Genomic DNA, 22,141 nt, shown 5'->3' with positions numbered 1-22,141 from the left:
CTCCTGCCATTCTTCAATGTTCATTCAAACACCTTTGAATGCCTACAGTGTGCTAGACAATGTGCTAGATCCTGAGGAAATAAAGATAGAAGATAACTCTGGGGCTTCACTGGAGGTCCAAAGGTCTGCGCTTCAAATTCAGGGGGCACAGTTTCGATCCCTGGTGGAACTAGGGTCCCACATGCTGCGCAGCGCAGTCAAAAAATTAAAAAAAAAAAAAAAAGAAAGAAAGAAAGAAGATAGCGTCATGTTACTTAAGAGAAAAAAGGCTACATAGGCTATAGTGGGGAGGGGGCAAAAATGTTCAATTCTGAAGGCTGGGAAATGTCTATGGAATTTCTTTAAAAACAATATTGTCACTGACTTTCTTAGAGTATTTTCACCTAATCCAAAAGCAACAGCTCTCATCCAGATGTGCAATGCATAGTACCTAAAATAAGGTTTTAGGAAATGTTGGCAGTACTTCTGGAAAGACCATATTGTCTGATCATTCTTTTCTGAACCATTAATTGTAAGATACATCCCAATAAGAAAAAAAGTTGGCCAAAAGCAGTGGTAAGATACCACTGACTGTATCAAGGCATTCTGATTTTAGAAATGTTAAAGTATGAAAAAAGAATGTGGAATCAATTGAAATATAGTACAGTAGTGATATATTTCAAGACCCCCAGTGGTTGCCTGAAATCACAGATAGTACTGAACCTTATATATATACTATGCTTTTTCCTACACACGTGCATGTATACTTATATAAAGTTTATAAATTAGGCACAGTAAGAAATTAACAATAAAACAGAACAATTATAATACTGTAATAAAAGTTATGTGAATGTGGTCTCTCTCCCTTTCTCAGAATATCTTTTTTTTTTTTTTCAGAAAGAAAGGCATTCCTTATTTTAATTAATTAATTTATTTATTTTTGGCTGTGTTGGGTCTTCGTTGCTGCGCACAGGCTTTCTCTAGTTTCGGAGAGCGGGGGCTACTCTTCGTTGCTGTGTGCGGGCTTCTCATTGCGGTGCCTTCTCTTGTTGCGGAGCATGGGCTCTAGGCGCGGGGGTTTCACTAGCTGTGGCACACGGGATCAGTAGTTGTGGCTCGCGGTCTCTAGGGCGCAGGCTCAGTAGTTGTGGTGCACGGGCTTAGTTGTTCCGCGGCATGTGGCATGTGGGATCTTCCCACGCCAGGGATCGAACCATGTTCCCTGTATTGGCAGGCAGATTCTTAACCACTGCGCCACCATGGAAGTCCCCAGAATATCTTACTGTACAAATTTAATGCCTTTCCATTTTAACTAAGCATTTCTCATGCACTGTGGCTGTAACTTTTGCAGTTCAAGGTGCAACAGCAAAACTGGCACTAATTTTTCTCTCTCCACCATTTCAGATAGATTTGTTCTTACCGTAGATCTTAACAACCTCAGCATATGATTTTTTTCTTTCCTCACTAGGAGCTTTCACCTTTTCGCTTAAAGGAAGTGCTTTACAGCTTTTCTTTGGCGTATTCCGATTGCCAGCATCACTACTCTTGCGCTTTGGGGCCATTAAGTAAAATAAGGGACACTTGTATACAAGTACTGTGACACCTTGACAGTCAATCTGATATATCTGATGAGATGGCTACTAAGCGACTAATGGTTAGGATACACTGGACAAAGGGATGATTCTCATCCCTGGGCAGGATGGAGCAGGACAGTGAGAGATTTCATCATACTACTCAGAATGGCAGCAAGGAATGCAGCCGCATGGCACAGGGAAACCGGCTCGGTTCTTTGTGGCTGTCTGGAGGGGTGGGATAGGGAGGGTGGGAGGGAGGGAGACAAAGAGGGAAGAGATATGGGAACATATATATATGTATAACTGACTCACTCTGTTATAAAGCAGAAACTAACACACCATTGTAAAGCAATTATACCCCAATAAAGATGTTAAAAAAAATAAAAAAAATAAAAAAAAAAAAAAGGAAGCAATTTAAAACATGAGGTGTTAAGCTGAAATGTCCCTTTCAGTGACTGAAGTCTTACTCTCTTCTACATAACCCAGCTTAGCATAGAAGGGGAGGCCATATGCAAAAAACAATGAACTAGATATTAAAATTAGTTTATTTTTCTACTTAACTTTTAATAAATGAGAAGAAACACAGTAGTCTGTCTCATAAAGAACATTTATAATACATAACAATCCATAAAGCCTCATGGTGAGGTAGGAACAGCTTTGGAAACAACGCACAGTCAGAAAACATACAAAAGTTAGGTAAAATGTTGCAGCACTAAAGACATTTTATCTGCATCTGCATTTCATGAGATGATAATTGCATTTAACTGTGCCACATCTGGCCCAAAGGACACCCTATGGCAGACACAGAACAACACAACATGTAAGTTTCATAAAGAATCACAGAATACACTGATACACTTCATTGTGCTGTTTCAAGGCAGAACCATAACATGGCAATTTTTTGTGTCTTTTTATATATAACCACATATTAATTGTATGTTACATTCCCTTCAGCATCTTTTTGCCAAAGATACTAAACCATAAAGTTTTTGGTTTAAAAGTTTAAATTGAATGACATACAAAAAGCTCTTGTGCCAGTGAAAATGACTGCTAAGTATTCCAGAGCTTGTTAGTGAAACTAAATAGCATTGTCACATAATATTGGTAGAGCTACATCAAAATAGTGCTATTACAATTCCCATTTCAGATGGTCAAACACTGTATGACAGTTTCAATTTAAAAAACGAGAAACCCTCCACCTTCCCAAGAGTTTTAACACTGTTTTATGACTTAAATGAAACTCTATTAAAATAAATATTTCTATACGGTAGGATTCTTCTCCTTATTTGCGTATGTATGAACATCTTAGGACAGCAGGTAAATGACATTTCATCAAATGGTATCTGCTTAAAAACAGTAAAAAGCTTCAACTCAATACCAGTTAGCCTACTAAATACTTCACATTAGATTCCATAGGACTTTTCCCTCAAAACTTTCAAGAATTCAAAATTAACTGAGGATGTTACCAAGATATAAACATATTAACATAGTCTTCTACCTGTTGTGATTTTCCAAGGTGCTCTTGATGGAAATTTTTCCTGTTCAAATTACACACCTTAGTTATTCAAATATATTGTTTTCTAAAATGTTAAAATACATACAGCGAAGTGTTTGTGAGTTTTTGACTATTCTTTTAGCTTCTAGTCCATACTTTTATAGTGCAGATGCTCTTCAAAAAAAAAACCTTATTAAAAAATCATAAACTAAAATGTGACAATGGAGAATTAAATCTCTCTCATCACTAAGGCGGCATTTGGCTTGGAAAAAATGTCTGGGTTGATTTTAATTCAGGCACATGTAGCACCTCCTTCTTACTAAATTGAGACAACAGACACATTTCTAAACACATATTCTAAATACACTGATCTTGCTCAAATATAAAAGAGCCAGCAGGCGAGATGCACCTCCTAAAACTGATGCAGTGTTATAAAACAGCATTTAAATATTGGGTTTAAGTCTCCTAATAATTCATGGTATTTCCCTCATTTTCTTGCAGGAAGGAATAAGCTATTTTGGAAAAGACACTTAAATCCCACAATATTTAAATATAAAAGCATTTTTAAAAAAGATAATGCTAATATAGCTAAAAATGGGTTAGAAAGTGCATTGTAAAGAAATAAATAATTCTCTGCTAAAACTCAAAAGGTGAGTCAGTGCCCACTGATTTTGCTATTATGACAAAAGTCCTTTGAAAAAAGAGAATCCTATGGTACCACTTCGTTACATATGAGCTACTTAAAATTATCAAAAGTGAAATAACTGAAATCTAAAGGCTGTTACTTTCAAAGCACTTATGAAAAAAAAAAAAGCCCTTGTCCCATGCTTATACACCATTTAAAAAAATCCTCATTCAGTCGATGTCTTATGCATTACACAACCTTTAAGAAATAGACCCAACAGAGCATTGTAAAGAAAACCTCATTGAATGTAATATATTTTACCAGTTATCCTTTTGTATCATTACTGACATGTTTCTATAACATACTGTTTTGAGATCTTCAAAAAATGGTTTTGTAAAGTGTTAAATCAGGAATGTACATGATACAATTTGAAGCTTTCTCTTGTTTACCCATGAGATTCCCCAATTTCATGTTTAAAAAAAATGTCTGCAAAATTCAAAGTAACTACCAGTTTAGGAATTGAAATACACAATATCAGAGAAAAGTATTAAATGATAAACATGTATTGCAAATTGGCAGGTTATGGTTTTGGCCCATTATAGCAAATGTGAACTTACAAACTGTGTTCCTAAAATTACCTCATTCTCCCTGGAAAAATCGGGTGTTCTTAAATAGGCCCATTGCCAGCAATAGGCTTATACTAGGAAAAAAACACACCATCTACCACAAAAGATCATCCCTTTAAAAAGTTAACTGTCAAATGCCACCATTTTCATGTTAAGACCCATTAGATAATGAATTATTTCAAATCCCAAAAGGTAGCCATCCCCAAAGTAGTCAGCTATAAAAGTTACTAAAGTAGTCAGGATACCTCGTTTCTAGAAAAATAGAGCTATACATGATAACTGATATTAACATCCATCCTTTTGAGGACAAAAATCTAGTTTCTTCACAAAGCATAACCCCTCCCTATCAAGAAAAATATAACTTAAATACCCTTAAATAATATTTGTGTATGGATTTGGAATCCATACCAACAATGAAATAGCTAAGAACAATTTCCTGTGTAGATATTATGGCATCTTGCAAAATAAGCTACTATTGGAAGATCTGAGCAATGTCAAGACAGAATGACTTATAGAATCTCAATTATTAATTGTGCCTTAACTAACTTTACTTTTTGAGAATTTAATATCCAAATTGCATTAACCTTCAGATTCCTTTTTTCTCCCAAGTCAATGGCTCTTGGCAGAGCACAGGCATTGCTGGTTGGGCTCAAAAAGCTCTGTTGAATCCATTCATGATTGGTCACTGTGAAATGACTAACTCTGAAGTTATTTTTAAAACCCACAATTTAAAAGATTAGATTAATAAGCTTTATTTAATATGTAGTTATTAGATTAAATTTAATGTCCTTAAAAATATTTACTGTATGCATTTTATGAGTAAACTTTCAACTCAATGTTCCCAATGCCAATCTTTCAAAGTAATGCTGGTGAACATGTCCATGTTTTTTTTTTTTTTTTTTTAAAAAAAAGGTTAAAATTCTCAGAATAATTTAGAAATGTAGTCTGAATATTAACATACAAGAATCTAAATATTTAATTTGGTAAACTTTCTTCCCTGCTCTTACTCCCCACATGCCCTATTATATGTACACTACAGTTCAATTTGTTAATTATTTCACTATTTGTTAGAATAATACTCAGCAATATAAGATACAGAATAGTAACTGATCTTCAGTATCATAAATACCCCCATGTGAAGAAAAAAAGGAACTTTTCCTAATAATTTTCATGAGTCATTCTTAAAATATGTTGCCATTATGCTATGCAATGATCTCAAAGGGCAAGTAAATATTACATAAAATGTCGAAAGAAATAAACCTGTTGATGATTTTTAAAGTTCCAGCATTTATAATTCTAATAAACAAAATATAACACTGGGGGAAAAGAAAAGCAGAGAAATTCCAGTAACAATTTTAATTTATTTATCCCCCTAATTAATTTTTTACCATGGAAAAACTGGAAATCAAATGTCATTATGTTATATAAGGTTTATACTTACTTTAAACAAAAATGTAACATAGTGTTAAAACTGGCTTTCCAAAACTGTTACAGCATAGCTGTACTCTGCACTAATAATCACAAAGTTGTAATATAGAACTCTGTTAAGCAGTCCCATTATGTTCTTACAAAAATAGAATTAAACTGTGTGACCAGACAAGGACTTCAATTACACTACTTGGCAAACATAGAATTTCAATGGAGTCTTTTTCCTCTTGCAGTTTAAAGGAAAAGTCAAATATCACATCTTTTCCAAGACTCACAAAGATGATTCAGGTTGTTTGTTTGGCATTTTTTTAATCTCTATCACAACAGCAGGGATGTTTTCAACTTTAGTCCTCCTGGGCTGCTTCTCTAGATTGTCACTAAGTTCTAAACAAGAAATGCTAACTGTTGGGGCCTTTTCTGCATCCTTTCCAGATTGGGCTTGTGGCCGTGTCCCACAACATTGCTTCAAAGCACACTGAGTTCTGCAGGCAAGTTCACATGGGACTACACTTGACTTAGAGCCTACACTAGCAAATTCAGGCTGAATGGTAGTAGCATGAATTCCGTGATTATGGAAAACGTCTTTAATGATCTTAGCCACCTGCATGTATGATGTCGGGTCTTCACATTTTATGTGAGCAGTGGCAATGATTCTGCTTCCAGCAAGTTGCCAAACATGTAATTCATGAACTTCCTCAACTCCTTCAACATCTCGAAGTTCTTTTATCAAATTTTTGATATCAATTTGTTTAGGAACAGTTTGGAGAAGAATAAGAGCAGACTCCTTAAGTAATGGGTAAGTTGTGTAAAGAAGTATACAAACCATTACAATACAAAGAGTTGGATCTAAATATAGCACCCAGCAAGGACCAGCCTCATAAACTGTTGCATGAGTACTATTAATTAATTCTACAAATGCTTTGCAGGGGTCAGGGGTACATGGGTTCACACACATCTCCCCTTCAGGACAACCTTCCCAAGAAAAGTAAAAGACTAAGGCATTTACTACTACAATCACTGAACCCAAAGCATCTCCAAAGACATGCAGAAAAACTCCACGCATGTTAAGCTGTCCAGCCTTATCATCATCATCTTCCAATTCCACCTGGTCAGGTTCTCTGATAAGATTCCCATTCACTTGTACTTCCATTGCATCATTTCTGGACTTTTCTGGATCTACAAAGAAATAAAAATTCTGTATCAAACACATCTAAAGTGTTTATATAAACATTCTTGCCTAATTCCATTTAAGTGATAGAAGTGAAAATTTTTCATAAAACATAATAAGAAATGTGCTCAGAGTGATTTAATATAAATTGACATACTGGGAACAAGCCAGGACATAATGGCCAGGGCTAAATTAAGTCATTAAGATGATAGTGCTTCCCCATACTCCTAACCACCCTCCTACCTTCCCACCTCCAAATAAAGTTCACCTTTTCTGTGGGGGTGGGGTCCTGTGAACATTCTCCTATACTTGTTGGCATACACCAAAAAGAAAACAAAATTGAACGCTATCACCCAAAATTAAATGCAACTATGGATAAGTCTAATACAAATGGCTGACCTGACGCAGAGGTCTAGTCACTTTTCGTAGTCACTAAGGTGTTAACTTTTAAACTTTTATCATTTATATAAATGATACAGCCTCTTGACAGAAGAGGTTTAGAAACTGACAAATCAACAATATAAACCTATCAGCAATCGCAGAGACTTCAGGAAAAGTTGGAACTAAATGATCACTATCTACCCTACTAGCTCCTAAACCAAACGTACGGATCCTTTAAAGGAATTATACACACCAGAGCAGCTTAATATTCTTTGGAATAACACCTGGCAGAGTGGGAGTGAGAGGAAATTCAACTGTTTATTAAACATCTTCAACGTACAACTTGAATTTCATTAACATGATATTCTGCATCCTGGAAAGAGGAAAACCGTCTATGTGGTATCATACAACTAGGTAAATAGATGTAAATGGAAAAAAGTGGAAGGAAATACAACAAATTGTTAACATCACTGAGCTTGGGTAGTAGGACATTAGGTTGATTCCTTTTCCCGTCTCCTTTCTTTCAACATTCATTTCCCAATTTCCTTCAAACTCGCTTAATGTTTAGAATGAAAACTATCCATTAAAAATATAAGATGAATCAATTACCATCGCTTTTATCTTAGTACGATTATGAAAAATCCTAAGTGAAATGTTAAACATGCCCATACAGGTTCTAAGTCTAGGATTTTCAGGATTAGGTTTAGATTTTAGAAAATTAACTGAAACATACATTGCTGCTCATGATAGAAACCTTTAACGAGGGTTTTGAGCTCAGGAAAGTCAATCACTAGATAGCCCCGAATACAATATTAAGAAACTTGTTTGAAGGGCATAAGAACTACTTGGGCAGAGCAAGGTTCCTAACAGCCAACAACTAAGGACCAAATGGGGATTCTCTCCGTTTCCCAATCGGCCCAAGAAATTAGCATTTTTTGATCCTGCTAACGCCAAAATCAGACAGCTTCTTGAAACGACAGCTTGTAAAGACTGTTAAGTTTGGTTGCAGACCGCAGCGGGCTGACGGTCACCTCCTGACCTTTTGCCCGCTCTCACCACCACGGTGCCCATCTACACTCCCAGACGCGCTCCCCCGGCTCCTGACACCGGGCTGAAAGGGGGGCCGCGTCCTCCGGGCAAGGCGGGGTGTGAGTGCCGGAGCGGGAAGGAGTGGCCAGGTAGGCGGCGCGGCGCGGTCGGCTCGTACACCAGGGGGCGTGCTGGCCATCCTGCCCGGGGCCATCCCGGGGTCTGGGCTCCCCAATGCCAACCACCTGCGGCGGCGACTTTCTCTCCTCACCTGTCCGGTCCAGTTTCAGCCCGTTGGAGTTGCTGCTATTGGCCACCAGGATGTTGGTCTCCTCCTGGTCGGGACCTTGCTCGGTAGCCCTGTTGTCGCTACCCCCGGTGCGGGTGCTCTTGCCGCGGCCCCCCTTGGGGAGGCCGTGGCTGTGCCCCCCGTGCGAGTGCCCGTGGCCGGAGTCGTTGCCGAAGCCGCTATGATGGTGGAAGAGGCAGAGCCCCAGCACGTTGACCACCAACCCCGCCACGCCGACCCCGAGGACCACCAGCGGCTGCTGCATCTCGTGCGGCTCGAGGAAGCGCTCGATGGCCTCCAGCAGGATGGCGAAGCATAGGCCGGTCAGGAAGATGGCGTTCACCAGAGCCCCCATCACTTCGGCCCGGATCCAGCCAAAGGTGTTCTTCTGGGTGGCGTGGGTCCGCTGGGCGAAGCGCTCGGCCACCAGCGCCACCACCAGCGCCAACACATCCGACAGCATGTGGAAGGAGTCGGAGAGCATCGCCAGCGACGAAGTCACCCGGCTCACCACCACCTCCAGGACCATGAACATGAAGGTCAGCATCAGCATGCACAGCAGCCGTCCCCGGTTCCGACCCCAGCACCCCATGGCTGCGGCTCAGGAGCCCGCCGAGCGCGGCCCGGACACTCGTGAGGCGGCGGCGGCGAGGCGCCGAGGGCCGGCGACCCGGCGACGGATGGAGGGCGGCGCGGGGCTCTCACCGCCCGAGCCGGGCCGCTCGGGAGTCTGCCGTGGGGCCTCGGCGGCCGGACAAGGGCGAGCCCGGGGTCAAGCCGCCGAGCCCCCGCGCCTGCGGGCGTCCCCGGCGGGCCGGCGGCGCGCTGCTCCTCAGGCGTCCGTCCTCGGAGCCGGCGCGGAGGCCCGGCTCAGCCCCAGTAGCCCCCACACCTAGAGCGGGCGGCGGCGGCGGCGCGGAGCTGGGGCTCCCGGAGCCCGCGGACCGAGAGCCGGAGCAGGAGCAGGCGAGCGGCGGGGGCGGGCGACCAGCAGCTCCGCGCTGCAAAGGCTCCAAGCATCTGCGGGCTCTCCGCGCAGGTCTTCCCCTCGCTGGTCTCCCTCCGGGGTCGCTCGGACCGAGGAGCCAACGCCTGAAGAGCTAAAGAGGCGGCGGCCACAGCAGCTGCACTCGGCCCGGTATCGGGCGCCTTCTTCGCCCCCCCGCCTTTGCAGACGGTTTACAAAAAAACTTTGCTTTGCACTCGGAACCCCCGTTTTCACACGGACCCGAACGTGACAAGGCCTCGCCGTCCCGCCCACCAGGCCCGGCACGCTTCCCCATTGGCCAGGACCCCCTCACGACAGCTGTCGCGCCCCGCCCACCCGCGCTCACTATTGGATGGAGGCTCGGCGGGGCAGGAGGGGGCGGTGTCACGGCGCCAACAGATGGGGGGCGGGGCCTTTCCCTTCAGGAGCCGGGCGTGGGCTGGGGGCCGCGGCCGGGTGCAGCGATGTACGTCGTGGGGGAGGGAAGGGGGTGCGGGCCGCGTGCAGCAGGAGGGGGAGGGACAGGGCGGGGCAGGAGGGGTCCCCCAGGCGTGGCGGGGCTTTTGCTCTGGGGTTTCGGGTTCTAGCAGCCCCCCGCCGGGCAGCAAACAGACTTTGATCCTCCGAGCCGGGTCCACGTGGGGCGGGCCGCGCGGCCGCTCTGTGACAGACGGCAGCCTGGGAGGGTCCGGGAGGGGGAGCCCTTGTGTACGGGGCCCTCGGGTGGGCGCTCCTGTCCGGAGAACCGAGATTAGGCAGACAGACTCGTAAACAAGTGCAGCACGTAACTTGTGACTCTGCTCAACACCTAGCTGAAGAGTTAGTTCAGGGCGGTGCTGCGAGGGGATGAACGGAATCTTTGTAAATGTTTCAATAAAGCAAATCACCCCTATCACCCCATCCCCAGGAGTGCTTGTGTGAAGTACGATATTTCTGTCACTGATTATTTAAGGACCATTTAGGGTACAGAGTTAAAGCAGGAGAAACCTGGGTTCTGGTCCTTGCTTTGCCACTAGCCGGCTGTGTGACTTTGGGCCAGGCAACCGATCTCTCTAGACCTGTTTCTTCATCTATGAAGTAAAGGATTGGACAAGAGGAACTCTTAAGGTTCCTCCTGACTTTAAAATTCTAAGGCTCTATGACTTAACATTTTATTGAAACATAGAAACAGCAGAACCCTGTGTCGGTTGCCATGGGGAAGGGGAGGAGCAGTAAGAATACAGAAGAATGAGCTGTCCAGGTGAAGGTAAAATATAAACATATAAAAATTTAAATTACTATGAAATACCCCTAATTGTGCCAACACTAGTTTAGATTGGATACATATGTGCTGTGCGCTGAGTGGAGATTAGCTAATTTGAAAGTGAAGCCTTCCTGCTTCATAAGTGGAGAGATGACTGGAGTCAGAGTGGCCTGAACTGGACTCCCAAAGGCCTCGCCACAGCCCCTGAACAGCAGGAAGGACCTGGAACTGCTGTGGACTGCTGGAAGACAAAGGTAGCGCTAGCCAGTGCCTCGGGGTCTGTTAAATAAGGCTTGTTTGGGGGCATGTTTTTTCATTTAAAAAAATATTTTTATTATTTCTATAAAAGATTTTTCACTTGTGTATGGTGTGTTTCTTATCTCCCCACCCAGACTAGAGAGCCAGATCCTCATCTATTTCTGTTCTTCTGGAATAGAAATGAATGGAGGAAAATTTCTGAGACATTTATTACAGAAGAATTGCTAGGACTTGATTAACTGGATATTGGGAGAGTGAAAGCTGATGAGGAGAATTTAACAAAGATAGTTTTTAACTTGACAAGGAAAATATTGCTTTAAACAGGTGAAGAAGTTGGGAAGGGGGTGCAAGGAGCTGATTTTAAGGAGAAAATACTGGGCCTGTTTTTAAGGTGCTGAATTTGAAGTCTGGATGGTGGCAGCTCTAAGGAATGGGGAGATGGGTTTGGGGACTTCCATGATCTCCATCTCCTTTGATGTAGGCAATTGATGTTTGTGTGCTCATGTATGTAAACACAGCTTCAAACCTCCTTCTAACCAGCTGCTCCTATATAGAAATTGGGGAGCCACGTTTGGGTCAAGATATCCTATGGAAATGGCCAGGAGGCAGTTGGAAGACCATTTTGCCTCTTATTGGGAGGGGCTGTGTCCCTTTATTTAAAAAAATAGATTCCTTTATGGAGTTCCCTTGTGGTCTAGTGGTTAGGATTCAGTGCTTTCACTGCTGTGGCCCGCGTTCAATTCCTGGTCAGGGGAACTGAGATCCCTCAAGCCGCTTGCAGGGTGGCCAAGGCGGGGAAAAAAAGATTCCTCCAAGTATGAGAGCTTAATGCCCAAAGAGTAATCAATAAGGAAATGTAGAAGGCAAAGATTCTCAGCAAACAAGGTAGCAATCCTTTCAAAAACAAAGCGGACTGAATTGGGAGATGTTTAGACTCACATAAAAGCAGGCTCTTAGGTTCAATTCAACTCAGTAGTCACTTATGAGAACCTGCTTTGTGCAGCATCTTTTTTTTTTTTTCCTCTTGTAAGCCACTTCCCAGACAATGTGCTTTATACTCTCATAACCTAGAAGGGGGGAGGGGTGTCAGAGGTACATTTTCCAGGTTGGAAAAAGTCATAATCATGCATTCCAGAAAGAGTAATATCATTTATATAACAGCAAAACATTTCAGTCAAATAAACTTTTCTTCCCCCCACCTGGCATAGTGTAGTCAAAATACTTCAGTAGCTTGACTCAAATTTATCCTTTTTCAGCTGGTTATCCTAGCATAGCGTTAACACAGCCAGAAGGGGGTTAAAATGAAGAGAAACCATACCATTATTCACCACAACCCCTGGAAGATGTGGCCCCAGGATGAGTAAGATGGCTTGGCTGTTTCTTCCTAATTCTTGAGAACTCTCCTGACAATTTGCTTGGCTTCCAAACTGACTAAACTCAGCATACTTTAAAGATGAGAAAATAATGCTTCTTTTGGTAAAAGACTGCCAGTTTGAGTGAAAGTCAAATGTTTAACACAAACTTTGCAATTTCAGAGCCCTCTAAGACCTCTCCCTGCTCTATCAACGCCAAGCTCCTCCGAATTGGAGCTTCCTAGCTCAAGGATCTAGCCTGCACGTTATCAACCCAAAGTGTAGGTTTAAAAGGATTCCTGTAAAACACAAACAAAAACTGCTAAGCACAGACACACCTCTGAATCTTGGTTTTTAAAAATCATGAGTGTATGAAGCTGTACCGTTGACAGACAGATGAAGAAAAGCATGTGAAAACCAGATTACATTTGACTTTGGTTAATAGCAAATCACTTCTAATGTTCAATCTTGAGGCAGAAATGATGGGGAAATCAGATCTGTTTGTTTTGTTTTGGAATGTATTGAATAATTATTACAAATATAAACTAAAATCTCTAGCAACGACATGAGGGCCAAGGCTTGAATTTTTAGCTGCTCCCTGAGGGAACAGGCAGTAGAAAAAAGAATAAACAAGTAACAGTGCAGTAATAAAGCCCAGAAACATCACAAAAGAGCTCGGAGGTATAAGGGAAACCATATGAAAGAAAGGGTCAGAGCAGGAAACCCTACTCGGAAGCAAGGGAGAAACAGGAACAGGGTAGGGAGTAGAATGTACAGTGAGAGGCCCAGGACAAGCAGTGAGCTTTCTGTATTTGTTGGTTAAGCTAAAGAATGGCAGGTAAGAGTGAATAGCAAAGGAAAACTCATTTTTCTTAGAGACTGAAAACTGGATCCAAGATCTCCGGTCATGCCTGGAAATTAAATCTAGCAATAAAGGCCCTGACACCTATACAGAAAGGCTTGTTAAAAGCATTTGTGAATTTTTTGGGTGCAGTATTATGTAATACCAGAAATTGTGGAAGGCACAGTTAGTCAGTTTTAAGGTTTAGGCTGACTGCCCGTTCTTTCTTTAGCCCTTCTAGTCTAGGAGCTGGAGATTGTAATTAAAATTCAAGGTACAGAAGTTTTAAAAAATATATAATTTAATTTAAAATGTGTTTCTATGACTCTGTCCATTACTTATCTATAAAGATGATGTTGACCAGTAAACCATTCTGAAAGTATTACACACCTAATGAGTTTTAGAAAGTTCAGGGAACTGTTCCTTAAAAATTACTGACTTTGGACAAGTTACTTAAAACTCTCTAGGCCTCACTTCCCCCATCTTTTTAGTGAGGCATTCTGAGAGATGGCCACTTCACTGGAGTTAAGATGTGAGTAAAGGAGATGGTACTGCCTGCCTGATACTCTCAGGGTGGGTGGGAGTGGGGGGCTTTCAGGCTACCTGTACCTGGGGTCACCATGAATCCAGGGCTGAAATTTTAACTTGCAGATTCAGACACCACATTTTTATCATTTTACCTGGAGTAAACTGATTCACACGGACTCAAAATGGACTAATTTGCTGGCCATAACCCCCCCTTTATTCACTTTGTCTTAGAGGGGAGAGCTCATTGCACAGAGCCTGCGTCTCTCTTGCGGGCAGGGCCTCTCAGAAGCAAGGTTGTATGGGGAGCAGAGAACTAGGCCAGAGGAGTTGGATCTTCCACGGAAGGGAGTGTTTCTCTCTCCTGAGCTGTTAGAGTCTCCTGCCTGTCTCTGCACATACACTCTGCCCTCCTGTGTCTGAGTTACACTCCATTTTGCTGCCACAGTGATCTTTTCAAAACCCAGATCTGATCATTTCAAAATACACATCCTCCTCCACCACCACCACCACCACCACCATCACAGCTACAATCCCTCAGTGGCTTCCCAGTGCTCTGAGGAGACAAGCCAAACTCGAATGCACAGGGCTGGGCATGGTCTGGCCCTGGCTGCCCTCCCCAGCCTCATCCCATCACTGCACCTAACAGGCCTGGCCTTTCTGATCACCGTGCCTTTGCGTGCTCCCTCCTGCAAAAACAGCTGTGCACACACTGTTCCCTCTGCCTGGGACACTCTTCCCTCCCTCCTTCCCCACCTTAGTTCTTGCTCATCCTTCAGCTCTCAGCTTAAGGGCCACTTCCTCAGGGAAGTTTTCTGTAAGCCCTCTGACTGGGTCAAATCACTCTAGTACAAGTTCTCTTGGCTTCTGTTCCTGATCTTTTGCCACACAGAGCAAGGATGCAATTTACAGTTATCCATTTGAGTATCTGATTAGGCTGTAAGCTCCATGTGGGCAAGGGCAGTGTGTGCTTTTGTTCATTATTGTATCTATCCCCAGCCAGCCTGGCTCAGTAAATGTTTATTGAATGAATGAATGAATGTTGATAAATTACCTTTCTCAAGCTTAGTAATTCGTGTATTCATTCAACAGATCCTTATTGAATATCCATGGCTCCCTGTCTAGACTGGAACATGAGAATCAGAGAACCCTTTTCTTCTAGACAGTGTAGAAAACACTGTGACACAATCTTATTAATTACCTCATCGTTTTCTTTACTTCAAGCAGGCTACCACCATTTTGCTGTGATATTATCTCATACAAGGTGCAATTAATTGAATGAAGCTAGGACCCACCCTTGAAACCCACCACGGCAATATTCTAGATTCTCAGAGTTTTCAGAGTACTTCCACATCCCTTATTTAAGGGGCTTGATGACCCTATAAAGTTTGCAGGGCAGATTCTACAGATTATGGGCTGAGACTCCAGGAAATGAAGAAAGTTGCTCAAGGTCCCACTGCTTTTGAGGCCCTAATCGCACCAGCAGCATGTTTGTTTTTAACTTCATACCCAAATTTGGGAGAAACAAACTCAGTTTGAGGCTCCAGACCTCACATGCACTAGCTACTACAAATCTATCATTCATCTCAGTTTTAAAGGTCTCTGGTTCTATGATTTTCTTATTAGTTTGTAATTACTATAAGGACTAAGGGGAGGTGGCCTACTTGTGAGTGATACCTCTTTAACAGGTCACTCCAAAATCTGATTCTCTCGTGGTGTGTTCCAAAATTGGGTCCTGATCACACATAACTCTGTAGAATGAATTACTCATTGTTTTGCCTACTGCTTTTATGTACCTCTTACTTTCAATTTCTTTAACAGCTGGGATGCCTTCCAAAGTACTAACATTAGGGAAAATACTGACCCCTCACCTGGGGTGGCTTATTAAAATGCTGATTCAGTAAGGTCAGTCGTGGAGCCTGCCATTGTGAATTTCCAATAAGCTCCCAGGGGATGCCAATGTTGGTGTTTCCCAGACCACACTTTGAGGACCAAGATGTTAGAAGCTTTTTGGTTTTTGTTTTGTTTTTTTGCGGTACACTGGCCTCTCACTGTTGTGGCCTCTCCCGTTGCAGAGCACAGGCTCCGGACGCACAGGCTCAGTGGCCATGGCTCACGGGCCCAGCCACCCTGCGGCATGTGGGATCTTCCCGGACCGGGGCATGAACCCGTGTCCCCTGCATCGGCAGGGGGACTCTCAACCACTGCACCACCAGGGAAGCCCGAAGCTTTTTGTTTTTAACCTTGGTAGGAGGCTATTCCGTGGAGTTAAGCTATTCCCATGCAAAAAAAAAAAAAAATCCTCAAACTTTAAAATGTTTTGATTTTACTTTTTATTTTATATTCATTTGTCATATTTGAATTTTATTTTGTTATAACTGATATCACTTCTATATTAAAATTTTTGAATGAAATCAAATGTCTTATCCTTGTAGGAAAGCACGCCTTAAAATTAATCAAGCTCCAGGTGTGAATATGCATTTCAGTTTTTGCCTTCACTGTGTCAGAAAAAAATAATTACTTGACAGCTTTTGGAAATATTTTTGTTATTCTGACTAACATTAATGGCTCCCGAAGTCTGAATAATAGGTTGGGCTGAGGACTCAGAGTATGACTGGGGGTCTCTTGCACTCAAACCTTTCATTATCCAACATGAAAAGCCGTCCCTATCAATTACTGATCAAATCCTCGTAAGGAGCCTAAAATACGTAAAATGAATAAAGGGTGTTTAATATTTAGGCAGCACCAGGAGCAGCAATAGTCACCAAAAATAGTAGTGGGAAGTGAGGTTAGAGATGCTTCCCTCTGCCTGTCTGCTGATTCTAGAAGAGAGCAAAGATCTAGTCTCATGGTAGCTGCATCTACAGACCATTCCCATGAGTCCTCATTATTGACTTTATTTATGCTTTGCACTGGCTTCAAGGCTTATTCCATCATAAGGTCAGAGTTGACCATCTCTTAAACTCAAGAGAGACATCTTTCAGTCCCCAAAGTGCCATTGTCTTAAAAGTGACCACAATCAAAACTATGGGGATTGCATTTCTAGGCGCTACTCAGGTGTCTTCAAATGTGAGAGCAATCCTTTAATGGAAAAACCAGTGCCTGCTAAATTGGGGCAAATGGAGATTGTTTGATCTCTCAATTGCCTCCTGATGTGGAACCTAGGAAGATGGAAGAGAGAAGTCTAATGGAAAAGAGCGTCTGGCTCCACATGTTAGGATGAAAAGAAGGATGAGCTATTAAGCATTCCTCTCTGCTTCTGTGGCCAGACCTCCAGTCCAGGCCTACATGTCTCTCAGAGCAATTATGTGAGCACTTCTAATAGGTCTCCCATTCCCGCCTTCCTCCAATCTATTTAACGCAATGCTTTCTGATCAATATTCCCGTATATCAATGCTCACAGGACACTCTTGCTCAAAACCCTCAGTGGCTGCCCATTACCACAGAATAAGGCACGCCATTTTATCTAGGTATTTAAGGCATCCTGCATGTGACCTTGTCTATCCAAGCTTATCTCTCGCTCCTCTTCCACAAGCCTGCTACTCAAACCAAATTATCCCTAGGTAACGATTGCAAGTTACCTAATGACCATGCCTCCATTTCCTCTATGTGGACTAAAATAATAACTTATCTCATTGAGTTGTTGTGAAACAGATGAGTTAATATGTATAAGATGCTTAGGACAATGCCTGGCACATGGAAAGGTCCTGTAATGGGTTGAATAGTGGCCCCCCCAAAAAAGATATGCCCATGTCCTAATTCCTGGAAACTGTGAAAGTTCCCTTATTTGGAAAAAGGGCCCTTTGCAGATGTAATTAAGGATCTTGAGATGAAAAGGCCATCCTGGATTATCCAGGTGGGCCTTGAATCCACTGACAAGTGTAATAGCAAGAGATGCGTAAGGCTGATGAGACAAACAGATGAGAAGACCATGTGAAGATGGAGAACAAGATAGCTAAGGAGTGGCAACAGCCACCAGAAGCTGGAAGAGGCAGGAAAGGAATCTTCCCTAGAGCATCTGGAGGGAGCACAGACCTGCCAACATCTTCATTTCAGACTCCTGCCTCCAGACTACAGGACAGTAAATTTCTGTTGTTTTAAACCACTGCATTCATGGGAATTTTTATGGCGTCTGCAGGAAACTAATACAGGGCCAAATACGTTTTAGCTATTATTATCATTAATTAATCACAAAATGTGCCTTTGCCGTTTCCTCTCAGCATCGTTTTTTTTAGTAAATGAAGCAATTTTATTTTATTTATATTTATTTATTTATTTATTTTGGCTGCGCTGGGTCTTTGGCTGCGCTGTTGTGGCATGAGGGATCCTTAGTTGTGGCATGCGGACTTCTTAGTTGCAGCATGCAGACTTTTAGTTGCGGCATGCATGCGGGATCTAGTTCCCCAACCAGGGATCAAACCCAGGCCCCCTGCATTGGGAACGCAGAGTCTTACCCATTGGACCACCAGGAAAGTCCCTCGGCATCATTTTTTATCTCACTGTTCTCTTCAAGTGTCTGGCACAGTACCTTGCAATTAGGAAACAGAATGAATTTTTGTAGGAAGGGAGGGAGGAAGGGAAAGAAAGAGGGAGAGAGAAAGAAAGAAAGAAAAGAGAGAGAGAAAGAAAGAAAGAAAGAAAGAAAAAGAAAGGAAGAAAGAGAAAAAGAAGGAAGGAAGGAAGGAAGGAAGAAAAGCCTACCCCTACCACTTATTTGGTGCTACACAACTGCAATAACTTTCCTGACTGTTCTATTCCATAAATTCTAACAAAGAGTGACAAAAACACTCATGGTACTTTTCATCTGCTGCCCTGTGATGTACCTTGTATGTCTCTCTCCCCACAGAGCCGCTGCTTCTTTTTTTTTTTTTTTACTATTTATTTATTTCTCTATTATTTTTTAATCCCTCCCCTCCTTTCCTCTTTGGTAACCATAAGTTTATTTTCTACGTCTATGGGTTTATTTCTATTAATATTTTGTATATAAGTTCATTTGTATCATTTTTAATTTTTAGATTCCACATATAAGTGATATCATCTGTCCCCAGAGCTTTTTGAGGGCAAGGATCATTTCTTTTTTTTTTTTTGCGTTATGCGGGCTTCTCACTGTTGTGGCCTCTCCCGTTGCGGAGCACAGGCTCCGGATGCACAGGCTCAGCGGCCATGGCTCACGGGCGCAGCCGCTCTGCGGCATGTGAGATCTTCCCGGGCCGGGGCACGAACCCGCGTCCCCTGCATCGGCAGGCGGACTCTCAACCACTGCGCCCCCAGGGAAGCCCTCTCTTTCTCTTTTGAACCATATGAAGGTGGGTTCCACACATTAGGATCCTTCACCACTAAAAACTGTGTACATTTCCTAACAATAGGAATATTCTCAACAAAACCACAGTGCATTTTTACCAACTTTATTTATTTATTTTTATTGGGAGGACTTCTTTTTTATTTTTTTATAAATTTATTTATTTATTTATTTTTGGCTGCGCTGGGTCATTGTTGCTGCACGCGGGCTTTTCTCTAGTTGCCACAAGCCGGGACTACTCTTTGTTGCGGTGTGCGGGCTTCTCATTGCTGTGGCTTCCCTTGTTGTGGAGCACGGCTCTAGGTGCGCGGGCTTCAGTAGTTGTGGTGCGTGGGCTCAGTAGTTGTGGCTTGCGGGCTCTAGAGCACAGGCTCAGTAGTTGTGGCATATGGGCTTAGTTGCTCCGCAGCATGTGGGATCTCCCCGGACCAGGGCTCGAACCTGTGTCCCCTGCATTGGCAGGCAAATTCTTAACCACTGCACCACCAGGCAAGTCCCGGGAGGACTTTTTAATTTTTTTTAATTATTATTTATTTTTTTTTTTGGCTGTGTTGGGTCTTCATTTCTGTGCGAGGGCTTTCTCTAGTTGCAGCAAGTGGGGGCCACTCTTCATCGTGGTGCATGGGCCTCTCACTATTGTGGCCTCTCTTGTTGTGGAGCACAGGCTCCAGACTCACAGGCTCAGTAGTTGTGGCTCACGGGCCTAGTTGCTCTGCGGCATGTGGGATCTTCCCAGACCAGGGCTCGAACCCGTGTCCCCTGCATTAGCAGGCAGATTCCTTGAGGACTTCTTTAAAACACATAAGGGCAGGAAAAGCCTGCCTTTAGTAAGGCACAGCAGGATTCTGGAGACCGTGGGAATCCCTTCACAGGCTCCTTGAGCCACGTACTCTGCTCCGCTTCACCTACTGCTCCATTTTTACCAACTTTATAAATTTACATTGTCCATATTCCAATTTTGTCAGTTGATCTAATAATGTCTTTTGTAGCATTATCCACACTGCCCCCTCCTGTATAGCACCAAGTTTTGGGTCAAGCTTGAATTTAGTTGTCTTGTCCCTTTAGCCTGCTTTAATGTAGAACATTTCCACAGCCTTTCTTTGTCTTTTATCATGTTGACATTTTTGAAAGAATACAGTTCCCTTTGCCTTTTTTTTTTTTAAATAGAACATTCCCATATTGTATTTGTCTGATGTTTTTGTTTATGCATTCTTGGCTGGAATATTGCAAACTGATATTTTGTCCTTCTAAGGGTATCACAGCTGGAGGCACACAATGTCCATCTGCCCCTTGTTGGTAATGTAAATTTTTCTCACCCATCAAGGTGCTGCTCAGTTTCTCCCCTGTATAATTAATTTTTTTTCTCCCTTGAACTAATAAGCAGTTTCTGGAGAGATTTTTTTCTTTGTCTGTGTTGGGTCTTAGTTGCTGTGTGTGGGCTTTCTCTAGCTGCGGCAAGCGGGGGCTACTCTTCATTGTGTTGCGTGGGCTTCTCATTGCAGTGGCTTCTCTTGTTGCAGAGCACGGGATCTAGGTGTGCAGGCTTCAGTAGTTGCAGCACATGGGCTCAGTAGTTGCAGTGCGTAGGCTTCATCAGTTGTGGCTCACGGGCTCTAGATCACAGGCTCAGCAGCTGTGGTGCACGGGCTTGGTTGCTCCGTGGCATGTGGGATCTTCCTGGACCAGGGATCAAACCCATGTCCCCTGCATTGGCAGGCAGATTCTTAACCACTGCATCACCAGGGAAGTCCCTGGAGAGATACTTTAAAACCATGCAAATACCAGAAAACTACTAGAGCTAATCAATGAATTTGGTAAAGTTGCAGGATACAAAATTAATGCACAGAAATCTCTTGCATTCCTATACACTAATGATGAAAAATCTGAAAGAGAAATTAAGGAAACACTCCCGTTTACCATTGCAACAAAAAGAATAAAATACCTAGGAATAAACCTACCTAGGGAGACAAAAGACCTGTATGCAGAAAACTATGATACTGATGAAAGAAATTAAAGATGATACAAACAGATGGAGAGATATACCATGTTTTTGGATTGGAAGAATCAATATTGTGAAAATGACTATACTACCCAAGGCAATCTACAGATTCAATGCAATCCCTATCAAATTACCAATGGCATTTTTTACGGAACTAGAACAAAAAAATCTTAAAATTTATATGGAGACACAAAAGACCCCGAATAGCCAAAGTAGTCTTGAGGGAAAAAAACGGAGCTGGAGGAATCAGACTCCCTGACTTCAGACTATACTACAAAGCTACAGTAATCAAGACAATATAGTACTGGCACAAAAACAGAAACATAGATCAATGGAACAGCATAGAAAGCCCAGAGGTAAACCCATGCACCTATAGCCAACTAATCTATGACAAAGGAGGCAAGGATATACAATGGAGAAAAGACAATCTCTTCAATAAGTGGTGCTGGGAAAACTGGACAGCTACATGTAAAATAATGAAATTAGAACACTCCCTATACCATACACAAAAATAAACTCAAAATGGATTTAATACCTAAATGTAAGACTGGACACTATAAAACTCTTAGAGGAAAACATAGGAAGAACACTCTTTGACATAAATCACAGCAAGATCTTTTTTGATCCACCTCCTAGAGTAATGGAAATCAAAACAAAAATAAACAAATGGGACCTAATGAAACTTCAAAGCTTTTGCACAGCAAAGGAAACCATAAACAAGACAAAAAGACAACCCTCAGAATGGGAGAAAATATTTGCAAATGAATCAATGGACAAAAGATTAATCTCCAAAATATATAAACAGCTCATGCAGCTCAATACTAAGAAAACAACCCAATCCAAAAATGAGCAGAAGACCTAAATAGACATTTCTCCAAAGAAAACATACAGATGGCCAAGAAGCCCATGAAAAGCTGCTCAACATCTCTAATTATTAGAGAAATGCAAATCAAAACTATTGAGGTATATCACCTCGCACCAGTTAGAATGGGAATCATCAGAAAATCTACAAACAACAAATGCTGGAGAGGGTGTGGAGAAA

At 42.5% G+C, this 22,141-nt stretch overlaps 1 protein-coding gene across 1 annotated transcript; it reads right to left on the bottom strand.

Annotated features, from left to right (window-relative positions):
- Positions 1 to 5,640: 5,640 nt before the first annotated feature.
- SLC30A1 (solute carrier family 30 member 1) lies at positions 5,641 to 9,347 on the bottom strand. Its single transcript, XM_007451320.1, has 2 exons — positions 8,577 to 9,347; positions 5,641 to 6,903 (listed from the first exon to the last, which is right to left on the bottom strand). The coding sequence occupies exons 1-2, from the start codon at positions 9,184 to 9,186 to the stop codon at positions 5,999 to 6,001; spliced, it is 1,515 nt and encodes a 504-aa protein (XP_007451382.1). The 5' UTR covers positions 9,187 to 9,347; the 3' UTR covers positions 5,641 to 5,998.
- Between the last annotated feature and the right edge of the window lie 12,794 nt (positions 9,348 to 22,141).

This window comes from Lipotes vexillifer, unplaced genomic scaffold (assembly GCF_000442215.2).
Source record: "Lipotes vexillifer unplaced genomic scaffold, Lipotes_vexillifer_v1.1 scaffold570, whole genome shotgun sequence".
Taxonomy (NCBI): domain Eukaryota; kingdom Metazoa; phylum Chordata; class Mammalia; order Artiodactyla; family Lipotidae; genus Lipotes; species Lipotes vexillifer.
Note: the sequence above shows the minus strand (reverse complement) of the source record. Positions and strands in the feature narration are given on the sequence as shown.